This window comes from Hyalella azteca, unplaced genomic scaffold (assembly GCF_000764305.2).
Source record: "Hyalella azteca isolate HAZT.00-mixed unplaced genomic scaffold, Hazt_2.0.2 contig2820, whole genome shotgun sequence".
Lineage (NCBI taxonomy): Eukaryota > Metazoa > Arthropoda > Malacostraca > Amphipoda > Hyalellidae > Hyalella > Hyalella azteca.
Genome location: NW_025933080.1, coordinates 52,489 through 74,300, shown reverse-complemented (window position 1 = coordinate 74,300; position 21,812 = coordinate 52,489). Strand labels below are relative to the sequence as shown.

At 38.0% G+C, this 21,812-nt stretch overlaps 3 protein-coding genes across 4 annotated transcripts in view; 2 read left to right on the top strand and 1 right to left on the bottom strand.

The window, feature by feature from the left end:
• Positions 1 to 3,260: 3,260 nt before the first annotated feature.
• Positions 3,261 to 6,886, top strand: LOC108667925 (UDP-galactose translocator-like; the record flags this gene model as incomplete). The annotated part of the gene is made up of 3 exons (XM_018155027.2): positions 3,261 to 3,401; positions 5,654 to 5,786; positions 5,968 to 6,886. Coding segments are annotated over 3 exons (816 nt in total), but the record flags the coding sequence as incomplete, so codon positions are not given.
• Positions 6,887 to 7,093: 207 nt separating this feature from the next.
• LOC108667927 (receptor expression-enhancing protein 5) lies at positions 7,094 to 13,052 on the top strand. 2 transcript variants are annotated; one of them, XM_018155031.2, is made up of 5 exons: positions 7,094 to 7,166; positions 8,115 to 8,318; positions 11,155 to 11,255; positions 12,212 to 12,343; positions 12,611 to 13,052. In XM_018155031.2, the coding sequence occupies exons 2-5, from the start codon at positions 8,153 to 8,155 to the stop codon at positions 12,803 to 12,805; spliced, it is 594 nt and encodes a 197-aa protein (XP_018010520.1). In that variant the 5' UTR covers positions 7,094 to 7,166; positions 8,115 to 8,152; the 3' UTR covers positions 12,806 to 13,052. The 2 variants fall into 2 exon arrangements, with proteins under 2 accessions (XP_018010520.1, XP_018010521.1); XM_018155032.1 differs by lacking the exons at positions 7,094 to 7,166; positions 8,115 to 8,318 and adding an exon at positions 9,833 to 10,127.
• A 1,142-nt stretch (positions 13,053 to 14,194) lies between these two features.
• The window catches only part of LOC108667924 (WSC domain-containing protein 1-like), an 8,388-nt gene continuing 770 nt past the window's right edge, over positions 14,195 to 21,812 (bottom strand). The window contains exons 2-7 of the mRNA XM_047885714.1: positions 19,699 to 19,871; positions 18,795 to 18,918; positions 17,866 to 17,963; positions 16,623 to 16,666; positions 15,845 to 16,024; positions 14,195 to 15,231 (exon numbers count right to left, since the gene is read on the bottom strand). Of these exons, the coding sequence (XP_047741670.1) occupies positions 15,127 to 15,231; positions 15,845 to 16,024; positions 16,623 to 16,666; positions 17,866 to 17,963; positions 18,795 to 18,918; positions 19,699 to 19,871 (724 nt within the window). The 3' untranslated portion in view covers positions 14,195 to 15,126. The remainder of the gene's footprint in view (positions 15,232 to 15,844; positions 16,025 to 16,622; positions 16,667 to 17,865; positions 17,964 to 18,794; positions 18,919 to 19,698; positions 19,872 to 21,812) is intronic.

Sequence of the window (21,812 nt, the reverse complement as noted above, 5' to 3'; positions counted from 1 at the left end):
TCCTCTTTCATTTTAGATGATATAGAGGTAGAACAAATGACATTTTCTGTGATTTTTACTTGTTTTTCCCATATTGATATGATATTAACAAACATTAATTACCGTCAACTGGGGTGACTTCGGCTGCGTTTTTTATTTTGTTTTGCAAACAAAAACGGGGTCGTAAACGCCGAGGTCATACATGCCAGAGTTGTAAATAAGGTCATAAGCGCCTGAGTGATTTTGGCCATCGTTTATGACCCCGCTTTTGTTTGCAAAACAAAATAAAAAACGCGGCCGAAGTCACCCGGCAGAAGAAGTCATCTCAGTTGATTATACCATATTATTGATGCGATATTACTGTATTATTGATGGGATATTACCGTATCCATGAACATGCCATTGAGCATTTACAACAACCTTGTTCACTGCAAGCTTCATATCAGCAGCCATAGTGGCAAAGCAGAGTGTTTTTTAGACTCTCCCTCAAGTTCATTTGTGAGTCCTATAAGTAGACCAGTAAAGTATCCTGGATACCAGCAGTATCATATATAAGAAATTGATTTAAATCAGTGGTTCCCAAACTTTTTCAGGCTGGCGCCCCCTTTGGCTCCCTAGCAAATTTCTAGTGCCCCCCACAGACATATGCCTCTTTCTTGAAATTTCGTTCGCTGCAATGTTAAAAGATAAAGGTTAAACACAAATGTGTATTTCACAAATAGAACCCCATTTAGTAAACCAATATGTTTTTCAGCTGTTTTAACTGTTGCAGCACTAGAAACCTAGGACGTCTCGGGCAAATTTAGGGCCGGACTCATGGCCGGTCTCACGACCAATCTCAAAATTCAATTATCAAGTAATATCTCCTAAACTAATGAAAGCAGCTCTATGAAACTTGGAACACGTATTCATTGGAACCTAACGGTGGTGTTTAGCTTGTAATTTTTTTTTACCTTCACTCGTGAGTTAGGCGTACATTGCGAAACAGGCCGAAATTCGCACTGTCAAAGAATTTCTTCCAAACTATTGAATAGTTTTGAACGACATTTTGAATATACATTCCTATAACTACCAAACGGTGATTTTTTAGCTTATAAATTTTTTTTTCGATTTTACCTTCATTTGCGATTTTTTTTTCATTTCACAGTCATTCTTGATTTCACACTTCCTTATATTCGGCCCGTATTGCCTGGTAATTTGTCACTTAAATTCGCAGCGATCAAGAAATTTCTTCTAAACTACAGAACAGATTTCAAGGAAAGTTTGTATATAAATACCTGACCTCTCAACGGTGATGTTCAGCTCGTGACAATTTTTTTTATTTTGCTTTCGTTCGCGAGTTATACAGATATAGGAGGAACGATCGGCTTTTCTACCGGCCGGTTTAACCAAGAGTCTTATACGTATAGCCGTCTAACTCGCAAACGAAGGCAAAACGAAAAAATTGTAAACATCACCGTTGCTGAGGTTAGGTATTTAAATACTAAGTTTTGTTCAAAACTGTTCAGAAGTTTAGAAAAAATTTCTTGATGACTGCGAATTTAAGCACGTATTGCTGTTTAAATCTCGAATGAAAGTGAAATAAAAAAAAAAACTCACGAATGAAGGCACGATCGAAAAAATTTTCACAAGCTAGCTAAACATTGCCGTTCGGTAGTTAGGACTGTAAATTCAAAATTTCGTTCGAATCTGTTCAGTAGTTTGGAAGAAATTACTTGATCACTGTGAAATTCGGCCTGTATTAATAACAATAATAATAGCGGTTTCAGCGTTTATTAGGCCGTAGGCCTGTCGCCGATTCTTATCATCGCAGAACAGCCACAGCTTGCTGAGGTCTCGAACTCACAACTCACTGATTAAAATTCTACCATGCTTAACCGCCCGGCCTCCTCGCCGATTCTGACCAGAAACTGGCGCACAGAGCTGGGATCGAACCCGCGCCTCTCTGCGCCAATCTTGGTACTCTGAACTGTAACCACTGGGCCACCCTGCCATATAGCAATGGCAAAAACAAACACTGGCAAAATTCAAACAATTTTCACGAGCAAAACATTATCATTAGGTCCTAATGAATACGTGTATCAAGTTTCATCGAGTTAAGTTCATTAGTTTGAGAGATATTCCTTGATCATTGAATTTGAAAATTGGCTGTGAGACCGGCCGAGAGTACGGCCGTTAATTTGTCCAAGACGTAAACCCAGGAGAGGTTAAAAAACAGATCTGGGTGAAAAAACCATCGCTGGGAGTCATGTGCTGCACCTGCACGTGTTGTGTACAAATCGTCAAACAAACGTTCAAACTTCTGACATTGACTTCGGACTATCGCCCCCCTTATCGCCCCCCTACCGCCCTCTTCTTCCTTACCGCCCCTAGGGGGGCGATATTGCCCACTTTGGGAACCAATGATTTAAATCTTGGGTAAATGAGGAAACTAAAAATGAACTGATTCTAAAAAAGCTCTGGTTAGCCACTATGTCAGCAGCCTTATAGCATTTTTTCTGTATCTGTAAGCTTACAGGACGGCTTGTAATTTCACATCATTTTAATTGGGTTAAGTGAATTTACTATAAAAAATATAACTCAGTACTCTCTGCAGTGAGTGACAGAGCACATTTTCTTGTCTATGAAAACTTGAGGTCAAGGACGGACAGAGACAGACGGACATGGCGAGCACAATAGTGCATTTTTTCCATAAATGAGAAAATGCGCTAAAAAGATTGTGAAAAACATACCTGAAACAGAAAGGAATGTTTTAGTGACAACCATCATATGTTTTGGAGAAATAAATCATAGTTTAGGTCAATTACTTTTCATTCTAATAATGATGCCTGGTGCACAATTCTAAATATGACATTCTATGCACAATTTTGTGATGACCAATGATGCACTAATTTTTCAATAAGTGAACTTTTTTTTGTTCAGCGAGGTAAATGTAATCAATATTCTTTGTTTTAAATCAATTTTTTTCTTAACTGGATGGTGGATGCTATCATGCTAACTGATGTTCAACTGTAAATGCGCTTTCGGGCCTGGCAACATTTTGGGCTCTGGCTCAAAGTCAGTATTTTGGCGACACTGCTTCCAAACTCTGCATGCTGGTCAGTATGCTATGCATTACTTTAATGTATACTTTGTATAGCTCTCTAGAATTTGACACTGTAAAAAAAAAGCTTTCTAAAAATCATAATCTTATTAGCGAAACACAAAAACTTCATCAACGTTTAATTATGAAACCATTTACAATTCCATTTTCGTTGATATTTTTACTTTTACTATTTCAGCAAAGCTTAAAATCAATGTTCGATTGTTTGTGGAAGAACAAATGTGACACGCTAAAAGTTTCGGTGCCAGCTCTAGCGTACCTCGTCCAGAACAACCTCCTCTACGTTGCCGCTACCAACCTCGATGCAGCGACCTACCAGGTTACCAGGCCTTTACTTATAAGAAAAGTTGAGAGATCGTAAGTTCATCAGCCAATCATTGACGGCCTTTCAAGCATAATCCACCAATCATAGATAAGAAAATAGAGCGTTAGTACTTACGTTCACTTAGCGAGTTTTGAAAGTATAGGTCCAGGCCTTTTCTTATAAGAAAAGTTAAGAGATCGTAAGTTCATCAGCCAATCATTGACGGCCTTTCAAGCAAAGTCCACCAATCACAGATAAGGAAATATAGCGTTAGTACTTACGTTCACTTAGCGAGTTTTGAAAATATGGACCCAGGCCTTTACTTATAAAAAAATTACCCCGAGAAAGATCTCAGGAATAGGCTTATATTGAGAATAAGTGAGAGGAAAATAAAGTTCTTATGCTAATATTCAGTCTTGAATTCAGAATGCTAATCTTTTTATTCGATTCGCAGGTTGAAGCAACGGTATAAGAAGGTACATTTAGGATGTGATAACATTGTTAAAATAAACTCATGTACGAACAAATTATTACCTATAATAAATGTAACCAAATTATTGGAAGTTAAGTATGAAGCTTTACTTTAAAAATTTTAAGATATAGCAACCACGCAAATCAGATAAAAGTTTAATTTGTGAGTACACTTTCAAGTAAATTCGAACTTGGTGTTTGCAAGATTTGCCTTAATTGGCCTTATTTATAAGTAAATCAGGGCCTGCGTGATAATACGGCTGGTCTCATCGCACGAAACGAAATTTAAATTGTAAGTGGTTTCCCCAGGTCGTGAATAAATAAATATTCACATTATCTGTACAGAAGCCGAGCGCAACTTTTCTAAAATAAAAAAATTATATGAAACGTAAATTATACAAACAAATCCATTAGGCTGCAAAATAAAATATGCGCATGAGAGTTTTATGGTTACCCTACGGTTAACACGCAAGTACGTGACTTATGACAACAAATGACCACAATATACAGAGTGGCAAGTAACACGAGTAATGACCATCTTCAGGTTAACTGTAAACCGTTACCATGCAACATACCATCCACGGAGGAAGACGATAATAAACTTACTTACTCTAAGGTTCAGATGACGGTAAGACAAGAGGGCACTTTATCCTTGTGTCAGCGTAATAAACGAAGAAGGTAAAGATGAAGAAAATATGAGTTTAAAAAGTGCTTCTTAAAGACCACACTTCTAAAGGATCCGGTGTCTCCGATGTTACCCATGTACGATGAATTTCTTCTTTAATTTTGAATTATTAATTTTTTATTTGTTTATTTTTTAAAATAATAAAAAAATTTCTGTCAATCGATTCATGTATTGTCCCCGGCTTCACGCAGGTGTGCAAAATTTCAGATCGATTGGTCATTTCAGGATCGATTGGAAACTTTGCACACATGCGTAAAGTCTGAGGCAATGAATGAATCGATTGACAGAATAAAAAAAAATGAAATAAAATAAAACTAAAAAATTTATTAATATTTAAAAAATAATAAATTAAAAATGTAAAAAAATTTTAATATATCAAAATTATACAAGAAATTCATTGTACATGTTACATCAATTAATGAACAACAAACAATGAAACCGGTCTCTTTAGAAGTGTGGACTTTAAAAAGTACTTTTTAAACGCATATTTTGTTCATATTTACCTTTTTCGTTCGTTACGTTGACACATGGATGAAGTGCCACTTATCTGAACGTCATGAACTATAGAGTAGTCGCTGTAATAAATTAAATATCAATTAAAAGATTTGTAGCAGACAGACAACAAGTTAGCAAGTTAAAGAGAAGAGTAGTAATAAAACAAATAAAAAACTTTTAAAAACCATGTTTTCTTTCGGACAAAAAAGAAAAACATTTACTCTTACATAACATTAAAGTTATGTAAAATGTTATGTAATGTTATGTAAGAGTACTGTAAATGTTTAAAAACCATGTTTTCTTAACGGACAAAAAAGAAAAACATTTACTCTTACATAACATTAAAGTTATGTAAAATGTTATGTAANATGCTACATATCATATTGATGACGCGATGATAATTAATAAAAATCAATCGCAGGTGACTTACCAAATGATTACTAATGTGTGCTAATCAATTGCAGGTGACTTACCAAATGATTACTAATGTGTGCTAATCAATTGCAGGTGACTTACCAAATGATTGTACTAATGTGTGCTAATCAATTGCAGGTGACTTACCAAATGATTGTGCCAGTGATTGTACTAATAACTAATGTGTGATAATCAATTGCAGGTGACGTACCAGTTGAAGATTCTGACGACGGCGATGTTCGCGGTGCTGATGCTGGGGCGCAGCCTGCACAAGCTGCAGTGGGTGGCGCTCGTGCTGCTCTGCATCGGCGTTGCTCTCGTTCAGCTCGCTGCAAGTCTGTAACAATCATTATCTAATTATATATATATCTTCATTGATAGCCACAATTGATGATATAATTTCGAACCATTGAATATTAGAGGCAATCAAAGTCATTTGTTTACAACCAAGAAGGCATGAATTAACAAAACCAATTAATTCTAAACATCAATAACCTTCATAATTCTGTCCTACAGCCACCGTAGCCGTTGTCGGGTCTGTGGAGCAGAACAAGCTGCTGGGCGTGGGGGCTGCGATAGGCGCCTGCTTCTGCTCAGGCTTTGCTGGCATTTACTTCGAGAAGATCTTGAAGGGCTCCGACGTTTCCATTTGGATGAGGAACGTCCAGCTTTCACTGGCTTCCATGCCGCTTGGTCTACTCACGTGCCTCGCCACCGACTGGACAGAGATCAAAAACAAGGGCTTCTTCTTTGGCTACGACGCCTACGTGTGGTACTTGGTGGTTCTCAACGCCACGGGAGGACTTCTTGTTGCCATGGTCGTCAAGTACGCCGATAACATCCTCAAGAACTTTGCCACCTCTCTCGCCATCGTCCTTTCCATGCTCGTGTCCATAATGTTCTTGGGCTCCTCACTCAACAAAGAATTATTAGCAGGTGCAAGCTGTGTGATTGCCTCATTATTCTTGTATGGCTACAAGCCTTTACAGGTGTGCAGTGACTCTATCTCGTCATCAACAACACCTCCCAAAGAGCAGCCAGCCATTACAGAGGTTTAGACGTGTAAAATTTTAGATTGGTTATAATTTCTTTTGAGAGATTGCTTGTGAAAGATTGCTTGTGAATAGTTTTAGGATTTAGTTTGTGAATTATGTATGCTAAAGAGTGAAAATAAACCAAAGTGACTGTTTATTATAGTTCCTATTGAGCTTGGTTGATACGCGAAAAAGAAGACACATGAATGATCACGGAAAATGTTCATTCAAATTGTCAACGTAAAATGTTGTCGAATATTCAGAAAATTATCTTAAAATATCTATGCAGCACAAAATTTCTCCCGAGAATCCGCTGACACGTATTGAAATCTAGCCTACAATTCCTGATCACGGGTGGACACAGCGATAATTTACTGAAGGTTCATCGAAACATGTTACACGGTACCATGGAACTTGTGACGTGTTATTAGTTAATTTTTTAATACACATGCTGGCTCTTGCAGAGTCCTCTAGGACGAAAGGTCATATTTTACCTAGCGGCTTATCGATGCTGTTATCTTCAGCATTTGATTGTTTTGAGAAACGTGTGTCTATCACCGGAATAATGCATCGCTTCCAAACTAAACTTCAATTAGTAACGAACAGTTCACACTGGAGGAAAGCTGTTACATCAAAGCGGTGTTACACAGCATCGACCCAGGTTTATAGGATTGTTTTGAGGTATGTGATTGCATTGTTGAACTCCTATATTTATTTATTTACTCGGTGGTGCAAGTCCATAATTTATTTAAAAAGATATTTCTCGTCGTTTACGTAACTTAATCGTGAGATCTGAATATTTATGCTTCCCAAATTGCAGGTATCAATTCATTAACAAGTAAATTGATTTGTACCTCAATTTTAACGAATTATTCGGTTTTTAAGCATTATATATCTAAAAATTTAGTAAGATTGTTACGCGAACATGAGCAATAATTGATTATTTAACGCATTAAAATTACAATAAAAATTTATGTGAGCAAACAAGCGTGTCTCCAGGCGAAATTTCTTCTATGTTGAGTGAAGTTCGTAGTGAGGTCATCGATAAGTTTGTTTTTCCGAATCGAACAGTCCTGCTACCAGCATTGCGTCCATGTCAGTTCTCTTTGATAAGATAAACAGATCGCGGTATCTCTGACCAAACGATAGTCGACATAGCACCACATCTTTACATCTTAACTCATCGTGTACCGTCACTTCTATGTTTAACTTGTGACTCATTTTAAATAATCTTAACATGCTGAACTAGTTTGCAATTGCAATTGATATTTTAGTGGTTTATTATTGCACAATTTTGTTTGTTTCAGATGTGTTTTGAATAGCTCCCGAGAGAATCCTATATAGAAGGGTGTTGATAGTACGTGATATATGATAACATATAAAGTTGAAAATTTAATTTTTTAATAAAAAATGTTTATTTTATTTTATTGAATTTAAATGATTAAAAAAAATCGTATATATATAGTTCGTTTCAAAATATGAATACAAAAATTCGTACCTGCTAACATTTTTTCCGGGAAAATTGCATTCTCAGAAAATTGTTACGCTAATGTATAAAATTTATGTATGTACAAGTTTGTCAACAAAATAGATTTTGTCGTCTGTATTGAATTTATTTTCTCTTCCCAGAAGATCGCGAAAAACATATTGAAAGTCACTGGTAAAAAATGGCTTCAGCTTCTGAGAAGAAAACAAAAACAGGTCCCAAAGAACCAGAAACTGATGGCACTTATTTGCACATCGATCATGTCATTTGGCTTGTCAATGACTTCGCCAAAGATGAGCGGGTGGCTTGGCTGTTCAACAATGAAAATCGACAGGCACTAAAAATCAGTGAGTGGAAGCATCTTCTGAAACCGAATAAAGCGATAATAGCATTATGACTTAGGAAATATTGGTAAGTAGATGACGTCATCATAAACCTAACATTGCCACTAAAATGTTCTGGCAATGAATAGATTTGGTGTTGCAAGAAGTAATCGCATATGCAAGTTGTTGAACATGGAGATCGAAGTGCCTAGACAGAGATGAATGGACTAGTCCATTCTAGTGCCTAGAATGGACTAAAGAAAAAATAAATAATCGTTACTTTTGGAGCACAATTACTAAAACAATGTCACTCAAGTCGCCACAGCACTCATGTCGCCGGCCTCAGAAAGATCCAACAGAAAGATCGATTTCACAAACGACACCAAACCTAAACTCTGGCGAGATTGAAACATCTGGGTAGTTTTTATTTGGTGATAGGATCTTACAAATTGTAGTTCAGACCAGTAATAAACGGTTTGTATTGACGTGCGTCAAGTCAAGTACCGAGTGGCGCCTCTTGTATCGTTGGCGGTACCGAACGTCTCCACCATGAATCGTCTTCATGTGCTGAAAAACGAAAATACAGGCATAATACCTTCGCGTGTACATCACCAAATCATAAGAATTTTTTTTAATTGAGGAACAAATGTGTTCCTTCAGAAGGTTCTCAAAGGCGAAAATGATCGCTTTACGTGACAGTCGTTGCAAACTTTATTATAATATTAACTGTAGCTACCGATCTAAGATTCGAACGCCTGATTGCAACTGCCATTTGAGCTTTAAATGACCTATCTTAAACATCAGCATCGAATTTCCATTCAAGATCATCATACCCTTTACGTCTACCGTTAAGTTTAGCGATTACCGGAACAAATATCATTTACCGTGAAGTGACCATGAAAAGAGCTTCCCTTTAACTCAAGCAGCGCTTACCTAGAATCTTGATTAAATGTATAAGATGAAACGTATACTTGTAAATTCTTTACTTGATTACGCAACTTCAGTTCCTCACTAAGATTCTTGAGGATCAGGTAAAGCAGTTCAGCTCGGACACCGCCAGGTTTATTCATCACAAATGAAAATGGCTGTAAAAGTTATAGCCTGAAATGAAAGATAACGCTTATCTCCACCCAACTCAAGATTATCTGGCCTCTCCATGGGCCTGCTTTCGTCAGATATGAATGCTTTGCCAGAGTTCTCACACAGACGTGCCTGAGGTAGCACGTAGTCCTGGACTGCTCTAGTATACTCGCTGTATAGACGTGTGTTCCAAGCTAACTTAGGAGCCTGTGAAGGCGTGATGTTATCCTTGCTCAATATTCTATTGTATGAAAGTATTATTGTTGTACTAGTGGTTTAGGCATCCTAGGAAATTGAAGGGGGAGTTTTATAAATGAATAAACCTTCGCGATTAGCCAAGTCACATCCGAGCGGCAGTTGGTTAGATTTCGATCGTTAAAACTTTTACTAGAAGCTATGACGAAACGCAAATTAATTCTGCCATTAGGTTTGTAGCTACAGCTGTTAGAGCGAGTTTTGAGTTGAACAAGAGATTACAGAAAGATCATTTAGGAGACGCGTTACTAACGTTCAACGCCCAGTAACTGACAAGTCTTTCATTGGAGCAGGAATTGACCCATTGTAGACATTTTGATTTCACCGCCAGATTTGATTGTGACTTAAATACCTAAGGCGCACAGAACCACATCATGGAATCGAAAAAACAACCTACAATCATGGAAAACGTTTTGTGGCAGTATGCTAATCAGTATCTCGGTGAACAAAATGTCAAAATGTTGACGGACGAGAAGAATCGACCCTACTTGAAATACGGTAAGACGTGACCTTAAATATGTAGAGTTAAATGTGAGAGTGCTCGGAGTAGACGTAATGCATATTTATGAAGTATTTGGTACTTCGATCGATGAAGTTCAGTTTTCTCTTGATGCTATAATGCGATGGAATTTTCACAATCTCTGTACCGTTGAAATAACGAAATCTTCCAGAGGGTTCCGAGTTCCGGACTAGAAATTGTTAGTGGATGGTCACTAGAAACTTTTTTAGTTAGTTTACAAATTTCAGTTGGCGATTGAGGTAAATTCTGCACAAACCTGTTTTTGCCTAAACTGTGCTTTTAATTCCTATCTTCAAAGTGTGGAAGGGGTGGGCAGTCGTGGAACACAATCACACAACACAATTAAGCCCTGACACCAACAATTAAGCCCTCTCCAATCACCATCCAATAACTTCACTCAGGCACAGACTACGCTGGAACACAGTTAGCTAGACCAGTCAAACTTTTTTCAAAGATAGAAGCGCCGTAGGTCTTCAGTCAATACTTCAGCATGCTTGTTCATAAGCAGTCTGCTCTGCATCCGGCCTCGCCTACACTGGCCTAACCTCATCTGGCCTGACCTAGTCACGCTGCTCCGACTCCCCAACCTTCTTGCAGCCAATGACAGGCTCTCAGCGCTCACTTGTCCCGCCTTTCTAACTTCCTGCAGCCAATGAGGTTAGGTTAAGTTAACTCTGGTTTGTATCGGGCGGAGAAATTAAGCAACGTGCGTAGCCTAGGCCGGAAGAGGTTGCTAGATGCAGTATGACCATGTTTAACTTGGGCATGCTAACGAGCTGGCTGTGGACATATATGACGCTTTGGCTGATGAACTAGACTTCATTCTTTCATTCACTGCTACTCCCTCTAGCATCCTTCCCCACGGAAAGGAATATGACTGAAGTGTGAAGTTGGGCTAAGCTCGCCTCCGGCATGCGCCATGTGGGGAAACTGCCTAGCAGCTCATGCTTTCTGTATATGCCGCTCCTAGGGAAGTAGTTGGTTCTAATTGAATACTGTTAACAGGTGGGCTCTTATTCCTGGCTGTATACCTCATCTTCGGTCACCTGGCTCAGCTCATCAGTAATTTAGTAGGCTTCCTGTATCCTGCATACTGCAGCGTTAAGGTAAGAGGAATTGAAATCACTTCTAACTTAAATGTCAGCCTCGCCATGCTCGGAATTGATAACCCCTTCACCGTAGATAATCCACATTTTCATAGAACTCTTATGAATTTTCACAAATAGAAACTAAGAGTAATGGCGTTTCAGAATCCAATACGCTAGCTTGAATAGGCACGTGAGGTCATGTCAGCGTAGCATTCTGTACACCGTGTTAGGAATATTTTTAAAAAGGATTTCAAACCATGTGCATCACTATCTACATCAAAATTTGAGGAACCCAAATGAAGCTTGAAGTACGGCAAGCTCTGCACATGAGAAATTAAAGCCCCTTCCGAGAGAAAAAAAAATTATAATGGCACGTGGCCACGTGCTGAAAGTTAGCATGTCATAATCTCCAGTTATGCCATTTTTTGCGTGTTGATGGTAACTTGGTAAGGTTAACGAATTTTGTCTTGGTGCAAGTAACGGTTGTCGCCTTTAGTTGTGACCAAACTATTGTGGAATCCCGTAGATGACAAAAACGTAGATTTTTTCCACAAATAGTGAAATGTGTAGTGGTCGAAAGTGTATTGTGAAAACACCGGCCAACAGGCATTTTCTGGTTCCAACACTTCGCTTCGATCCATATGGGCGAATTGAGAGTTGATGACAATTATTTTGAAACCATTACTTCGCTACGATCTTAGGTTCTTCTTGCTAATTTATTACAAATTTTCAAGTGTTATTTCAGCCACTTGCATCTATATACAGAGGCCGGATTTTGCTTAACGGCAGGATAAATGGCTTAGAACTTTGTTTCTTCTTGAAGATCTCAGTTTGCATGCTGCAAAAGATTTCACTTCTTGGACTGAAAACTTGAATATCCTATGTAGAGATGTGACTCTTCATAATTGCACATTCTCAAGGAAAAAAGACAAGAGTGTTTGAAAGAATATGCTTCAAAGCAATTTTACTTTCAGGCTCTCGAATCAAGTACCAAAGCTGATGACACGAAATGGCTGACGTACTGGGTGGTGTTCGCTACCTTCTCTCTCATCGACACCTTCTCCGGCTTCATCCTTTCCTGGCTACCTTTCTACTGGCTAGCAAAAGTAGGTTCACTATTTGGGTCTGCTTTGTAATCTGACATAATTAACCTAATTGATTGGCAATTGAATCTAGTCACAAGTAGCCACTGCAGTTGCTTTATAGATATCGTCGTAGCGAATGACAATTGAATGTAAACTCAACTAGCTAAAGTGGACAGCAATTGGGTTGCGTGCCCGAGTTTCAGAGCACTCAGAGTTGCAGTTCCTGATATTTTTTCTCTTCCAAGATAGATTTTGTTCATGAGCACCGGTGGTATTTTCTTTGTCCAGGTTCTGTTCCTGGTCTGGTGCTTCTCGTCGTCAGATTTCAACGGTTCTACGGTGATCTACAATAAAGTCATCTTGCCCTTCTTCAAGAAGCACGAGAAGAAGATAGACTCGGCCATGGGACGAGTGGATAGAGTTGTTGCTTCGGCTTCAAGAGAGGCAGAAAAGATTACTGAAAACATTCGCACTGATCTTTAACCGAATTGCAGTACCGTGGAGTGCGATTGACTTTTAATATTTTTTGTGCCAAAATTTTGAACTGGAATCTGCGGAATGTTAGTTGCGACCAACTTTTTGCAAAAAAATTTAGTGCCTTTGCGTGTAAATTATGCGATCATTCCTGGCTAAGTTGTGCCGTACGGGACTCGCTTCGAAGTTTTAAAAACAGATATCAGAGTTTTTTATCCGTTAAAAAATCTTGGAGGTTAAATAAATTTTAAATTTCTTCTGCAGTTTTCTTAAATATTCGATTGACTTGATAATTTAATTAAAATTGTTTCCTGATTTTCATTATTTTGCATACACCTCTTAAAACTTCTCCGAAATAGGGATCAGAATCATTGAGGATGTCGGTATTAAACTTTCCAAGTAGTGTTGATTGATATTGTGTTCCATTTGGATCAATGTGTCAGCGTGGCGTATGAATTTCAGATACATATAGCACCGCTGTAGGTACCATCCCTCAAAAAAGGAGTTCGACTGTCCACTCCCAGTGAATAGGTGCCAATGCGTGGACAGAGTTGCTGTCGAGCGAAGTCTACTTGACAAAGATTACCGAGTGGGTGTGGAGTTTACCCAATTGAATTTTTTGTTGAAAAGGAGTATAGACCAGTGGTTCCCAAACTTTTTCAGGCTGGCGCCTCCTTTGACTCCCTACTGAATTTCTAGCGCCCCCCACAGACATACGCCTCTTTCTTGAAATTTAGTACGCTGCAATTTTAAAAGATAAAGGTTAAACACAAATGTGTATTTCACAAATAGAACTCCATTTAGTGAACCAATATGTTTTTCAGCTGTTTTAACTGTTTCAGCACTAGAAACCAAGGACGTCGCGGGCGAATATACAGCCGGACTTGTGGCCGGTCTCACGACCAATCTCCAAATTCAATTGTCAAGTAATATCTCGCAAACTAATGAACGCAGATCTATGAAAATTGGAACACGTATTCATCATAACTTAATGGTGATGATTGGCTTGTAAATTTTTTTAAATTCGACCTTCATTTGCGAGTTACGCGTATATTGCAAAACAGGCCGAAATTCGCAGCGATCAAAAAATTACTTCCAAACTATTGAACAGATTTGAACGAAATTTTGAATATACATTCCTAACTACCAAACGGTGATTTTTAAGCTGATAAAAATTTAATCGATTTTACCTTCATTTGCGATTTTTTTTTTCATTTCACCGTCATTCTTGATTTCACACTTCCTTATATTAGGGCAGACTATGATTTCTTCCAGTGGAGTTGTCACAAAGAGTGGACTATGATGGGAACAGTTGCTTTTTTTTTCAATCTGACAATGATATGGAACAACACGAGGTTAATGAGGAGTCTCTTTGGCCGCCTCTCTTGCATGTTCATTTCCATCTATGCAATATTCTTAAGATGGGGCCCGTTTAAAACAAATTTGTTCGGTGAGACAGATAAGAGAACTTGAGAAGGGTGATTTCGAGTGCTAAACGTGCAAGGGGTGATTTTGACTAGTGGAGGCGCGCAAGTGCCGCAGGGTAGCTGAAAACAGCATGAATGTAGTGTCCGCGACTTCCAGAAACTTTTGACCCTTGAAAATGGTAAAAAAAGCTTGGCAGAGAAGATGAAGTTGCTTGCAATGAGGGTGAAAGATATAAATCACTACACTCCCAAATTTTGTTTCTTCAGTTGTGGTTGAGTATTCATCGTAATGGTTGAGGATGCTTATTGATTGTGAAGCATAGTCACAGCGCAACAGAAGGGAGGTCTGGCTAACTTGCGCAGTGAAAGGTGTAATCAAATGTTGAATTGTTCCAGGCGTGAGCATTTCAAACATGGGTCATGAGCCAAGGGATTGAGTAAAATACTGTCAGCTGTACCGATTTAAATTCTACTCATTCGCTTATATTCTCTTTGTTAACAAGAAAGCTGAGTCCTCTTGCAATATTTGCGCATAATGTAACTTGTATCTTCATTATTTATATTTGTAATTATCAGTTTTTGAATATATGCTCTAACCCACTCCCATCAGTTGTTGGAAGTGTGATACAAAGCCTTCCCCTCAACATACGTAGAAGAAACCAATGAATTTATAGCTTAAAATCGATCAAGATTAATACGGGAGAATACGGAATGATCACTCAGCCTATATATGGGGAACGTGTGAATGTAAAGTGATCAAGAAGTTATTAAAACATTGCCTAGCCTAGGAAATATAGAAATATAACTTTTACCTTGTTTATCTGGGCAACATGAGAAGGCTACCAATGAAAGGTTTTCTTCTCTGGATCGTTTTCTATGACATGGCTTCAAGCTATGACTTCACTATGAGTAAGACAGAGGAGGCCAGCCTTTGGATTTCATGAGTGCAGAGACTCTGGCGATGGCAGCAGAGAACATCAGCTCCAGTTCAACAGTGTAGGGGTTCATCTGTTAGAAGTAATAATAAACGTCACCAACTTATTGTATAATTATTTTTTGTTTGAATTAATTGATTCAGATTAGCTTATCACAAATTATTGCTACCTGAAAATCCACATCCTCTCGACTCTCGAGACATGTCATTCCCGTCGTAGTCTGAGTGGGTCAGTCATTCCCTCGTCGTCTGAGTGGGTCAGTTAGTCCCTCGTAGTCAGAGTGGGTCAGTCAGTCCCCCGTAGTCAGAGTGGGTCAGTCAGTCCCCCGTAGTCAGAGTGGGTCAGTCAGTCCCTCGTAGTCAGAGTGGGTCAGTCAGTCCCTCGTAGTCAGAGTGGGTCAGTCAGTCCCTCGTAGTCAGAGTGGGTCAGTCAGTCCCCCGTAGTCAGAGTGGGTCTGTCAGTCCCACACCCCCGTAATGGGTCAGTCACAGTCAGTCCCTCGAAGTCAGAGTGGGTCCGTCAGTCCCTCGTAATCGGTCAGTCAGTCGAAAAAACAATTGTGTTTAACGATTAACTTTGGACGGTCACCTGCGGGTGAAGTTTGTCCATACACTTGATAAATGATAATACGAAAATCCAAGAAAATATATAGGGAATCGAACTACACGTTATTACACGTAACTCACCTCTGGTTGTCCCCTGTTGACTTTGCCTTGGACGTGTCTTGCGAGGCAGGCGAGTCGGTCTTCGTCTGGACGAATGTTGAGAAACGCAAGGATTTGCCGCACGGATTTGATGGCGTCTGCTTTGATGTCTTCGTAGCGAAGGACCAGAACTGTGGGGCTCGTCAGGGCCTTCGTTGCAACCTGTTTCAACCATCAACCTTGATTTATGAAGATATGGGTTAAATGTTGATAGAAATGGTTCCTGCTAATGTAACATTAATCCCTCACTACTCTGATGTCTTCGTAGCGAATGGTCAGAACTGTGTGTGTGGAAATGGCTCTCTCTCTCTTGAATAATTTAATAATTCAAGAGTAAACTCATGAATAATTTGTCTTCAGGTTTGAAGGAACGACGTTCAGGAATAATGTTTACGTTGTGGAATATCGATAATATATTGACGTTTTGTCTTTGGAACATTGTACGTGGAATCAGGGCACATGTAAGCCCATATTAGAAATATAGCCTATGAACTGACAACGTGATGAGTAAAAGACATGGATTATCACAGTTAGGACAGATATTATCTAGAGAAAATCTCGACCTTTCAATAAGCGAAATGTCTACTACTGTACTATCAGTTTAGCAAAAGCTATTGTCATCACAGAAATGTTGGGATGCGTGTCACACAGCTCCTGTTGTCATCACTAGATGTTAAGATGTGTTTTACACAGCGTCTATTATCATCACCAGATGTTGGAATATAAAATTAATATTTATAAATATTGCATGCGTACTCACCTGTTCCCAGTGAAAAATGAGGTTTATCGTCCGTCTCTTAAAATCTGTTCAAGGAAACAAATATTTTTGTATTTGTTATGTCATAATTAAAATTTTGTTCACTAAGTGTTACTGAGCAACAAAGATGAGAAGTGTTCTTCCATAATATTAGTGAAAAAATGCGGTAGCTTGTAAATGAAGATCACCTTTCAACGTACGCGGAGATAACACGTTCAAGAACAGACTAATGAGACTATGTAGATAAAGCTATGGAGAAATATATGTTCAGACTTGAAGTGTCTACCTGAGCACCATATCGAACCTGGTGGAAGTCTAGTAGCTATTTCAAACTATCGTCAGTCGTGAAAAGATCCGGTCAAATGGCACGAGTTTAGATCTTCTGTGAACAAGGCACGAAAAGGAAAAGAATCGGCGACAGGCCTCATCAGGCCTACACTGCAGCGCCGAGATCACTATGTTATGTTATGTTATGACATGATATAACTCCATAGATTCAACGGCTGCGCACCAGAGGTAAAAGCTATCGATGTTCTTTAAAGGTACCGTCGTTTCAGAAAGATGTATTTGAGTAAATTCTGGCAAAATTTGAGAAGCATGACGCCATTTATTGATTTTTGAGAAGTTTTCTGGTTTGTTTGCGGGTTCCACGACGACAAACGCCGTGTTTATAGAGGGCTGGCTACTCGAGTGCGTTCCCATAATATGGGATATTAGCTGGACAAGAAATTTTTTGGTACCGCTGAAATCTTGACTGAGGCTTTGCAGACGATAGGCTGGATTAAAAACTTACTAAAACAAGCGAAAAAAACTTGTGCAAATATAAAGACGATGCTTGAATAGGAGCTCTGTTATATAAGGGTTAATGTTAATGAACGTCGAATCTCAAATACGCACGAGTAACGACTTGATATAGCAAACAAAATTTTAGGAAGGGGCAAGGAAATTGATTCAAGAATTTGAATTTCTTGTCAGATGTGAATATATTTTATTTGTAGCACTTATCTATATGAAAAATTAATATGTTACGCTAAATGTTTTTAAGAAACGAATAAAATAGTCATACCGCATTATCTCAAACGTAATTTTGTAATCGAGAAAAATTATTTCTGTTAAAACCCATCACTGTGATCTTAATAAGTTCCTAACATAGCTGAACCGAAAAATATACAATCATAATTTTAAATAATTAATCATAGATATCATAAATTATATAAGTAAATATTAATAATTATGAATAAGTCACCTGTACCGCGTAGTGTTTGTTCTGAGCCTCGGTACAATTGCTTGTTCTCGGGGTCGAGTTTGACAGCCTGCCTGAACACCAGGTATGAGGCAATAGCTCTGCCCAGTTCAACACATATATGAGAATTTATAACACATACTAGAAAAATAAGTTCATTAGAAGCCTCCGATGCTTGTTTACAAAGGATTTGTGAGCAAAAGTTTTTTACCGTTCCATTTCAAGGTTGGTTCGAAGCAGTATTGAACCAACCGTAATATAGAAAGATTCATCTAAAAATTCAATTTAATTAAATTGATATATCCTTACCATGAATTACGGATGATTTATATGGTTTTAGTTGCTCCAAACTTATACTTTTCGTCGATAGTTATCAATTTGCTATGCTGATGTTACACGAAATTCTCTTTTCCTTGAAGAACAGATGAACTGTTTGATTTAGGTTCCAAAACATGATTAATATGCATGGGGTAATAATTTCAGTTTCTACTCACTTTCTTGGATCGCNCTGTCTCTTATACACATCTAGATGTGTATAAGAGACCAGTTCAACACATTTATGAGAATTTATAACACATACTAGAAAAATAAGTTCATTAGAAGCCTCCGATGCTTGTTTACAAAGGATTTGTGAGCAAAAGTTTTTTACCGTTCCATTTCAAGGTTGGTTCGAAGCAGTATTGAACCAACCGTAATATAGAAAGATTCATCTAAAAATTCAATTTAATTAAATTGATATATCCTTACCATGAATTACGGATGATTTATATGGTTTTAGTTGCTCCAAACTTATACTTTTCGTCGATAGTTATCAATTTGCTATGCTGATGTTACACGAAATTCTCTTTTCCTTGAAGAACAGATGAACTGTTTGATTTAGGTTCCAAAACATGATTAATATGCATGGGGTAATAATTTCAGTTTCTACTCACTTTCTTGGATCGCGCACAATGAATATTATGGGACCGTCCCGTGGAGGTGGCTTGTTCCCCAAGAGATGGTCTTTGATCAACAGCGTCGTGTTTGAGGCGACCTTCTCCTTCTCGCCCAGGTAGCCTGTCGTGGCATCGGCATGTATATGATAAAAAAATATAACTCAGTACTCACTGCAGTGAGTGACAGAGAGCGCATTTTCTCGTCGACGAAAACTTTAAGTCACGGACGGACAAACGGACAGACAGACGGACGGACGGACAGATAGACATGGCGAGCACAATAGTGCATTTTATCCATAAATGAGAAAATGCGCTAAAAAGAGAGAAAATTGTCTTGAAGAGTTTAGAGAAGTTATAATTATTACATTATTACATATGACAAAAATATATCGAGAGCATATTACTTATTGAAAAGTTGAATATATGCTTTAACTGTCAACGAAAATCAATATAATGGACAATTATCTATTTTTTCAATTGAAATTGAAGAGAATACTACAACGTTTATATTTTATATAAGATCGAGCTAATGCTCTTCTAGCAAGAGTATAGGTAATTTAAACGATATTTCTATTCATTTGCACTTCTATTTCTGGTGACTTATCGTGAGGGCTTCAATCGCTAAAGCTGCGTTCTCCTGATTCATTTCTCTAGTGTTGTTTGAATATGAAAAATTTGATTGAATGATTGTTTTTAAAAATAAGTTAAGAGAAACGTATATACAAGGTTACTCTGGAAATCGAATTTCAACCACTGATGTCAAATATGCAAAGAACTATACCATTCAAAGTCCGTGTTTTTGTCCTAAAATTGACAGTTATTTAAAATATAGTGTATATATTTTTAAACGCTCCACATTGTATTGAATAATGGGTCAAAAACTAGGAATAAAAGAGCTCACCGATGCGGTAGAGCTCTTTGTCCTCGTAGACGGAGCCCGTGAAGATGCCCGTGGCGCCCTCCACCAGGTACCGCGTCCAGGTGTTGCCCGAGCGCGGGAACGAAATTAGGTAAACCCGCGGGATGTCCACACCCAGCCTCGTCTCAAACCTGCCCACGTGATAATGGCTACGAAGTTAAGTAAACCCGCGGGATGTCCACACCCAGCCTCGTCTCAAACCTGCCCACGTGATAATGGCTACGAAGGTAAGTAAACCCGCGGGATGTCCACACCCAGCCTCGTCTCAAACCTGCCCACGTGATAATGGCNTGTGACTGTCACATAAAACGTATGGCTTATCCAAATTTTCTAATTATGCCAAAAAATCTAAATTTTATTTTAAAGTTGAGAGACTTAATTCTATTCACAGCTCTTGTTTAATTTTTTTCACATTCATATAACAACCTCAAGCTAAATTATTTTCGTATTGCTTCACGAGCGCCTCCAAAAACTTTCCGTAAATTTCGTATTATTTACATTATTCATATTGAATTTATTTAACATTTAGCATTTAACTAAACTTAAGATTTAGTTAAGGAATTGCTGCAGTTAATATTTGTCTGACATTAGTATGTTTCAGTATCCATGACACGAAAGTAATATTCAAAAGTATTTAAACTGGTAAAGATTCTCACCGAAGTGTATAAATAATAGAAACAGTAGGCCCAGAGTAGTTACCGTAATCACTTTACCAAGAGTCTGATTTACAGGCGCACCGGCACAATTGTAAAGAGGTTACGAAGCTCATGTTCCTGATCGAAATGAGATAGATCCACTGAGGAAAAATTAATGTATTCATCATGATATTGTCTATGAGAAGAATAATAATTCTGCTGACATATTTCCTCACCGGAAGCAGATATATAGTACCTTCAATTTTTCACAAAATTATCATGCAATACTAATACAAACTATTAGAATGCTTTCTAATTTACAAATTCTATTCAAGTTAAGCATTATCGGAGTGAACAACACTCATGCTGATTACAATGCCCGCTATTTGATTTTTTGCTGAGTTACAAGGACTGTAAAATGAGAATTATTAAACTTTGTGCCGATCAATAAAGGTTCTCAGCAACGAAAATGAAAGTATAGCGTAAATCTAAATCAATTATATATTTCGTATTTTTAAGAAACGACTTGGAAAAATTTTGCAGTCAATTATTTCAATTTAATCTGAATTAGTGAATTATGTCTTAAATTTGGTTAGTTTTATTTGCTGCTCTTGGTTGACTGAGAAACACTATGCTCGTAAGCAAGTAAATCGGACATTGGGTCAAGCTCTGATGGGAATTTAGAGTAAAATTTGTAAATTGAACTGGGGTTCAATGGAATCAACTATGCTGCTCTTCCTACATTGAATGTGTAAAAGTCATCGTGGAATCTGATTTAACAAACTATAAAATTGTGAATAGGCCATGGAGTAGCAATGCTGGTAATGATGAAGATAATTAATTGGATATCTTGTACTATTGATTAATTACATTGGACGTGTAGGCAGGTAAATCAGGCTTTGGATAATTTAATAACGGCAACTGCGTAGGTAAGCGCCGCCTGTATCGTATTTTTAAATAAAAGAATGGAAGCCATAAAAAATACAGTGGGGGGAAATAAATATTCGTACACTTGAAAAATCGTATTTTAATGTATGTAAGTACACAAACTGAACAGGAGAAGTGATTTATTTTATGTATAGAGGCGCATTGTATTCAAAAATAGCATCAATAGAAATTAAATCTCAATGCAACAAAAATTAATGCAACATGTTAACTTCTTCGGGTCAAAAAAGTATTCGTACAAAACAACTTTTGACTAATATTTCAAACCAGAACATTCCAGAATGTACTAGAAACATGTAGCACGTTCCAGTAATGTAATCAGTAACCATAGTTAACGTATTTTGCAACTACCAGATCATTCTGCAACTGCCCGTAGTACAAGAAGGTCTCAAAAATGGCTAAAGGTAAAGAACTAACAAGTTCCCAAAAACAACTAATTCTATCGCGTTGGAAGGAAGGAGAAAGTTATAGGAAGATTGCTAGCCACTTGAATGTTCCTTTTAGTACAGTTGCTTC

Coding starts and splice junctions, on each gene's coding strand:
- LOC108667927 (XM_018155031.2), top strand. CDS start 8,153: ATGGCTTCAGCTTCTGAGAAGAAAACAAAAACAGGTCCCAAAGAACCA. Junction 8,319..11,154: donor TCGACAGGCACTAAAAATCA/GTGAGTGGAAGC, acceptor TACTGTTAACAG/GTGGGCTCTTATTCCTGGCT. Junction 11,256..12,211: donor CTGCATACTGCAGCGTTAAG/GTAAGAGGAATT, acceptor TTTTACTTTCAG/GCTCTCGAATCAAGTACCAA.